At 43.3% G+C, this 8,308-nt stretch overlaps 1 protein-coding gene across 1 annotated transcript; it reads left to right on the forward strand.

Annotated features, from left to right (window-relative positions):
• The first annotated feature begins 2,159 nt into the window (after window positions 1-2,159).
• On the forward strand, window positions 2,160-7,266 carry rergla (RERG/RAS-like a). Its single transcript, XM_031288233.2, has 5 exons — window positions 2,160-2,308; window positions 2,848-2,904; window positions 4,939-5,012; window positions 6,347-6,477; window positions 6,858-7,266. The coding sequence occupies exons 1-5, from the start codon at window positions 2,197-2,199 to the stop codon at window positions 7,141-7,143; spliced, it is 660 nt and encodes a 219-aa protein (XP_031144093.1). The 5' UTR covers window positions 2,160-2,196; the 3' UTR covers window positions 7,144-7,266.
• Window positions 7,267-8,308: the final 1,042 nt, after the last annotated feature.

Below are 8,308 nucleotides of genomic sequence, written 5' to 3' on the forward strand. Positions count from 1 at the left end.
ATGGTATAATTCAATTTGTAGGAAGAAAATGAAAGTAGGGTGTGCTCCCTTGAGTAGAGTGGGTCCTGGGTCGGCCATAGGCTGCAGGTGTAATGTAGGAATAATAGGAAACACTGCTGCTGTGTGTGTGTGTGTGTGTGTGTGTGTGTGTGTGTGTGTGTGTGTGTGTGTGTGTGTGCATGTGTGCGTGTGTGTGTGTGTGTGTGTGTGTGTGTGTGTGTGTGCACATGTGTGTGCGCGCATGTGTGCATGCATGAGTGTGTGTGTGCATGTGTGGGTGGGTGTGTGTGTGTGTGTGGGTGCGTGTGTGTGTGTGTGTGTGTGTGTGTGTGTGTGCATTGCTGTATTTGCTGAAACGCAAACAATAATGTTGAAAAATTATGAAAAAATGTTGCAAGAGAGTGTATGAAAATACATTTCTGGCAGCGATAATTGACCATACATTTTCCTGAAAATCACACGCAAATAATGTAAAAATATAACCATTTCAAAATTATAAACAGACCAACCAAACACATTAAGTATTAACTTACATGCTTTAAAGTGTTATGATCCATGTGATCTTCAAAGTGCACAGATAATGCACAAAATAATTTGCTTCCAAGAGATTGTTCTAAATCAGTGAATGAATGTGATTGTCAGTTTGATACATTCTGCAGCAGCACACCCCCCACCAGTCCAGAAACAAAATCTGTTTAGTTCACACGTCTGTAATCACAGTAGGACAGGTGAGTGTCTGGTATCTAAACTGCTAAAGTCAGTAGAACAGGTAAAGTGTGTTTTTCATCAGATAATGATGACATATATGGCATCACAGCAGCACGGTGGCTCAGTGTTAGCACTTCTGCCTCACAGCAAGTTGGCACTGCAGAGTTGGATCCCCAGTCCAGGCAGGGCCTATCTGTGTGGAGTTTGCATGTTCTCACCGTGTTTGCGTGGGTTTCCTCCAGGTGATCCGGTTTCCTCCCACCATAAAGACATGCATTCAAGGTAACTAGGACTACAGTTGAAAATTAGCCGACTGGCTAACACTGACGCATTTACAGAAATGTTGATTAATGTGCATTGTCCTAATCAAATAAATCAAAAATCAAAAAAATCAAATCTAATGTGAAATCAGTTTGACTGGAATGACAACTGATTTTGGCGAGATGAACTGAAATGTTGAATATAATCTGAAAGGATATTTGAAACAAGAATAAGCCTAAATTAAAAAACACAATTCAGAGAGAAAACGTTTTAACTGAAATGTGATGACTTTTGATGGACTAAAAGGTTTTGAGTTGTTAGGATGGAGCAGGCCAGCCAGTCTTCTACTAAGAGGTACAATGTTGATTTAGGTATTTATGTCCTCATTACATAACTCAACAGCTGACTGATTATAAAAACCTGTTCGTTTTACCTTTAAATGTAACTAAATGCCATTGAATACTGCATTTTTTAAATTATTTCAGCTCCCATTCACACTGAAGGAGGCCAGCGTTAAAATCAAACATCATCCGCTTCCATGAAAAACACGTTTGCTGTTACCATTTATAATCTGACAGAGTCAAGGGAAACAGGGAGGATATTAGATAGAAACAGACTCATTTCTGTGCACTGCCTATGTGCTCCCATTCAGTAAAATGTCACAGAAAACAATATTTCAGAAGCTGCCATAAATGTGACCAACTGCAGGTGATGGAGCCATGGATTTCAGGAAACTTCTTCTAAAAAAAGACCAAGCGCAGTGGAAGTCTTGAGTGGGATGTTGGCCCTACATGGTCTTTGGGAGCAGTGAGCGTATCTCTTACATTGAACAGAGCACATTACTTTGACAGAGTTATTCATGTCCCCATGCTGATTTACATTCTGTGATAAGATGTGTAATAGTCAGTGTACATGGCAGTGATAATGCACTCCTTCATCCTCCATATGGGCCCCCTCAGACAGAGTCAGTCTCATCTACTTGTATTAGAGAAGCAGCTGTGAATGTCAAGTCTGCCTTCATTACCACTGTTTCACCAGTTCACCTGCATTTTCAAACATCCTGTAGAGAGTGATTTGTGAATGAAGTATTATTATATATTGTATGTGGCTGTAAAGACACGTGCACTGGCTGGCTGGTAGACACGCCCCCTGCACCGCTGGCTCCAGGCAGCCTATCAGCCGTGCTTACTTTGACCCAGCTGTTTCCCTCCTTAGCTCTTTAAAGCAATGATATGTGAGGGATATTTCTGTAGCTACCGGAGACTACTGTGGTTTATACCGCGGAACATGAATGAGATCAAGATGGCTGTGCTGGGCAGTGGGGGGGTCGGGAAGTCAGGTAGGAGAGCTGGGGGGGGGGCAGGTTTCTACAAAACAAATTGTCTTCTGACCAGTTCAACTGTCTGTCTGACTCTGTGTTTCTGACTCTCTCTCTCTCTGTGTGTGTGTGTGTGTGTGTGTGTGTGTGTGTGTGTGTGTGAGTGTGTGAGTGTGTGTGTGTGTGTGTGTGTGTGTGTCTCTCTCTCTGTCTTTGTCCGTGTGTATGTGTCTGTGTGTGTATGTGTGTGTGTGTGGGTGTTTGTATGTGTGTGTGTCTGTCTCTCTCTCTGTCTTTGTCTGTGTGTGTGTGTGTGTGTCTCTTTCTTTCTATGTGTGTGTGTGTGTGTGTGTGTGTGTGTGTGTGTGTGTGTGTGTGTGTGTGCGTGTGTGTGTGTGTGTGTGTGTGTGTATGTGTGTGTGTATGTGATGTGTGTGTGTGTGTGTGTGATGTGTGTGTGTGTGTGTGTGTGTGTGTGTATGTGTGTGATGTGTGTTTGTGTGTGTGTGTGTGTGTGTGTGTGTGTGTGTGTGTGTGTGTGTGTGTGTGTGTGTGTGCAGCTCTGATCGTCCGGTTCCTCACCAGGCGCTTTATTGGCGAGTACTCTTCCTCTTCAGGTGAGTATCTGTCTCTGTCTCTGTGGTGGACTCACTGATAAAACCTGACTTTATTATACATGATTCAAAAGAATTGAAACATGTAAATGAAATTCGGACTAGTAACTACTAATTTCATTACACCTATTAACCTGAAAAAGCATCCATCTGACTCATGGCTTTTCAATGAAGCATGCACTGTGATGTTTACATGAAATATTATACATTTACACTAAATATTCAAACCGAGAACATGTGTAATATTTGGGACCTCCATTAGAATGTTTAATGAAGTTCTGTGAGTTTCACCAGAGTTTGGCAGCACATGTACACAGAGCCACAGTTCATCATATTTGTACTATTCCACACCAATATGTCCTCAACCTTTCCACACATTCTAACTCATTGCCAGGCTCACAAGGTCTACCTGCAACTGCAAATGTCCCATATGTACATGTGCATATGTATTGCACTATATTTGACTTTTTAATATTATTAAGTCTGATGGGTACTGAATCTTAAATTGTTTTTTTCTCCCAACCAAAAGGAGTCTGTAGAAAACCTTGGCATTAAATGTCTATCTGCATATGTTTGCCAGTTTCTCCCTGGGCTGTAGAAAGCCACAATCACCTGCATTATGTCTGATTTCGTTTGGCAGCTTTCATAGTTTCTATACACTGTTTGTCTAGCAGTACTTTCTATCCAAGGCCCCTTATCTCATCTTCTTGTATACACTCTTCTATGTTATGTACTTTGTAGGTCAAGACAACTGCCAAGCGTTTAACTACAGGTGGTGCAGCCTCTGTCAAATGCATGCAGCCTAATATCACAGCATGGGCTAAATATTTGATCCATTTAGTGTTCATTTTGAAGATGTTGTTGGTCAGCATGTGGTCTGAAGAGCCATGCTGTGTGATACCATTCTGCAACCTCCATGAAAAGCTAGCAGGCCTGCGAGGAGAATGACTCACGTTAGTCTCTGATAGTGGCTCAATAGGCCATTGTTTCCCCGAGAATAACCTAGTTTCATCTGAGCTTGTTCTCTCCCCGCACTCTGACAGAGTGAAGCAAAGATACTGTGGGAGGTGTGAACGGAACAGGAGCACGCTTATGGAGAGACATTAGTCTCAATATTAGTGGCAAATGTGTCCTTCATGATCTACAAATAACAGCAAGATTTACATATGAGTATAACAATTTGTGATTGTCCTATCCATAAACAATACCAACCAATTGAAACAACTATAAAACCAGTTAACAAAACAATTCACCCCAACTGGAATAAATATCAGTATTTTACATATATGTTTCCAACCATAAGTCCACATTTAACGGTTCAACGTTTGCTTTTGAGAAAGCTGACATATGTCATTGTCCACATTGATGTCCTTAGACAAGACACTGAACCTCAATCTGCTCCCGATAGTCAGACAGCACCGTGTCACGCTGGCTTTCCACAGGCAGCTGAAATAACGGCAGAGTGGAGCGATTCATTTCACTCCTTATGATAACAGTGGTAGGAGCCAATTTCGCTGACGGTGGTGAAAGTTCAGAGTCAACTTTTGCAGTGCGGTAACCAATGAGAGGGCAGACTCGCGAACGTGCCTCCAATATATTCTCCCATGTCTCCACGCATGCTATTTTTAAAATTACGAGCAAATGAAAAGATCGTGATTTTCATTATGATACGTCTCTGTGTGACTACAGGGATGCTAACAGCTAGCTTAGCAGAGGGTTGCCCAGGCAGTTTGTATACCTGCTGAGTTTTTATATATATTTGTTTTAGTAGTAGTAGCATTGTAGTAACAGTAGCATTGCAGCAATGACGACTAGATGGTTGCTAGCAATACATAACGTAACTTGAACTAAACTAAACACAACTTTTCAAAGTGTGTGACTGGAGTAGGAAACGTACCAAATAGTTTGTGATAGGCCAGACTGATAGACTGACAAAAACATATCGAGCCTTATCTTGCACCCGGCGCAGCACAAAAAAAGAGATGATGGGTGTCATCATGACTTATTTGTGGTTTTCCTGCTGCTCTCCTCCCACAGAGTGCATGTACAGGAAGCGTCTGTCTGTGGATGGGAAACAGACCAATCTCCAGCTCTATGAGCCATGCTCTCAGGTGAGTTTACAGATGGATGGAGCAAGAATAACAACATGCTAGGATTATTATTTCATCTTTTAACAGAAAAGAGGTGGCATGGGGGTGTAGGAGCTTGGTGAGTCTAAGGAAGTCCCCCATTAGTCTAGAACAGGGATCTTCAACAGGGGGTCCGGGACCCCTAGGGCAGGGGTGGCCAACCAGTTAGGTATAAAGAGCCACAAAAAAAAACGCACCATAGCAAAAAGCCACACAACACATGCACGTCCACACTACAACAGCAACAGTGTCTTCCAGATCTAATGTCATAATACATAGCAGTTTTCATAGTTTTTTTTCCTCACTTAGATTGACTCTGAAACCTGACAGTCTTTGTTATCCACAATCCTTTTCAGGTCTTGCTTGAACTCGGTTGTGGCCACTCGAAGCAACTCTCTCACTTATTTGTCACTAAAGGGGCTTTCAAACAGTCGGATTCAGCAGTGAAAGGGTTAACGAGGAAGGTGATCTGTGGCCGCTGTTTTTCCTCAGGTTGCAGAATCTGTCCTCAAAACTCTGCTGCATTATTTTCCATTTTAAAACAATTGGCAAATGTATTGGCAGTATTGGCAGATGCATTCAAATGTGTTTTTTTTTTTTACTTATCTGAAATACCGTATGTTTCAGAAAAGTTAAAAACAACAATCAACAAATGACACAGCCCCCAGCCACACAGTAAGAGCCTCACAGGAGCAGGCAAAGAGCCGCATACGGCTCAAGAGCCACAGGTTCGCCACCCCTGCCCTAGGGGGTCCTCAGAGTCAATGCTGGGGGGCCTCCAAATTATTGTGAATTTTTGAAAGTTTTAAAACAAATTTAAAAGTCTTAAGATTGAAGCCAACCTGTTATTATCAAATATAAATCCCCACTGATGATAGGCTTACATGCCAACAATTATAATGCTATTTTAAAAGCTTAGTATTCTATGCAATAAAAGGTACTATATGTATAAAGGCTTTAGGCCACCCTACACCTAATTGTAGGCCCAGTTTAATATACAACTTTATTTTATACAGTATCTGTAGTAGGGGGTCTCTGCTCCATCTCTCTATCAGTTAAGGGGTCCTTGGCTTAAAAAACGTTGAAGACCCCTGGTCTAGAACTATAGCAGCATAAATAAGAGCTGGGTCCAAGGCAAACCTGAGCCAGCCCTAACTATAAGCTTTATCAGAGAGGAGAGAACAAGAACAACCTGGGAGCTGGTTCCACAGGAGAGCAACTTGCTAAAATATGACTGTTTGAATTGGAAGTTATTCTGACCACAACATTTAACATTTATGTGTTTATGTAATGTCATTAACCTGTCTGTTTTCCAGGCCTGTGATGGTAAGTCTACTGTAAAGGAGCAGATCAGTTGGGCTGATGGCTTCATTGTGGTCTATGATATCAGTGACCGCTCCTCCTTCCTCACTGCCAAAGCCATCATGCAGCTGATCAGAGAGCTAAGGTATGGACTAAGATCACTGGAACCAGGGTGCGATTTGTGAAAAAAGCAGGGGGGGGTTGATCATGCACAACAGCAGCCGGCTGGTAGCCGGCGTCCTGGAGCTCTGTAGCGGCTAGACTGTTCACGTTGCAGCCCTTTACTTAGTTTGAAATACTTATATTTTAGGTATATAATATATGGTCTATTGGTGAAGTAGCATTGATCACTTTGAGGGGGGGGGGTACATTTTGTCCTCACCGGGGATAAAAATAATTTCGCAGAGGCTGGGATATGTAGACCAGAAAGGGGGAAATCGCACCCTGACTGTAATATAACAATGGCCATTATGTGCATGGAAACAGCAGCAGTGAAGAATCAGCTGATTGCTTTCTGACCTACAGGAACGTAGACTCACTCATATTTCTGGTGGGCAACAAACAGGACCTGTGCCACAGGAGAGAGGTGCAGCGTGAAGAAGCTCAGTGTCTGGCTGCCCAGTGTCAGTGCCAGTTCTACGAGCTGTCAGCAGCCGAGCACCACCAGGAGCTGGCGCTCATATTCTCCAAGATGGTACAAAACGCTAGCCTGGGCAGCAAGGCCAAGGAGCGCAGGAGACGCCCCAGCGGCTCCAGGTCCATGGCCAAACTCATCAACAATGTCTTCGGCAAGAGGAGGAAATCAGTGTGAAGTGTCCCATACCAGGACAGCTGTCGGGACCCAACACGCAACCCTCTGGCTTAGCTTTGTATTTCTGAATATGTCTTCGCTGTTGCTGTTGATTAAACTGACGTCTTCATGTATAAAGAGGTGTTAGTGTGAAAATGAGAAATGTCTGGTGACATTCAATCCAAGACAGACAAATGGCTTGTAAGCTGTCTCAGCTGACTCAAGAGGGATCAGCCCTGGGGCGGGTCTAGTGGGGGGGCCCGGGGAGGCAACTGCCCCCCCCTAAATATGATTATCCCCACTTGTGCCCCCCCAATCCATTGGGCTAGAGCAGAGATGTATAGTAACGAAGTAGAACTACTTCACTACTGTACTTAAGTACTTAAAAGGCTGTATCTGTACTCTACTGGAGTATTATTTTTTTCTCCTACTTCCACTTTTACTTCAGTACATATTTTCGATGAGTTTAATAATTTTACTCCGATACATTTTTTATGTGCTGCATCGTTACTTGTTATATACTCGTACAATTATAAAAATGTTACGAATCATTCCAGACTTCTTATGCAAACAGATCCGTTGAACTATCCCTTGAAAGCAGACAGCCTGGTCTCACAGAATTCCGTGAAATGTTCATGAACTGTTAACAGCGCATTATGTGGTGGTAGCACGGAATGTGTGAAATTTCCGTGTGGCCACCACGGAAAACAATGCCAAAGTAAAGTCAATGAGAAGATGATGTAGCATTAAGAACGACAACGGTAGTGAGTAGTATTACAGGCCAAAAATTTGTGTAAGGAGGTTGGTTGGGGGGGTGGATGGGTCAAACAACACAGGACTTTCACCCAGGAGACTGGGGATCGTGTCCCGCATGTCAGGATTCCTAAACCCAACTGTCCTGTTGTTCTTTTCCTAAACGCAAACCGTTCGTACCATACTGTGATACAGTACGACAGCAGGCTCTCGATGGACGCGTGGTAGAAGGTCAGCAGCAGGTTGGAGTCCAGGTTGTGCTTCCTGAGGACCCTCAGGAAGTGTAGCCACTGTTGAGCCTTCTTGATGACCGCTGTCCAGGAGATAAGGACGGCGAGAAACCGGAAGGTGTGGACCCTCTCCACACACTCACCGTTGATGTAAACGGGGGCTAGGTCGGTGCTGTGCTTCCTGAAGTCGACAGTGATCTCCC

Source organism: Sander lucioperca, chromosome 20 (assembly GCF_008315115.2).
Source record: "Sander lucioperca isolate FBNREF2018 chromosome 20, SLUC_FBN_1.2, whole genome shotgun sequence".
NCBI lineage: Eukaryota > Metazoa > Chordata > Actinopteri > Perciformes > Percidae > Sander > Sander lucioperca.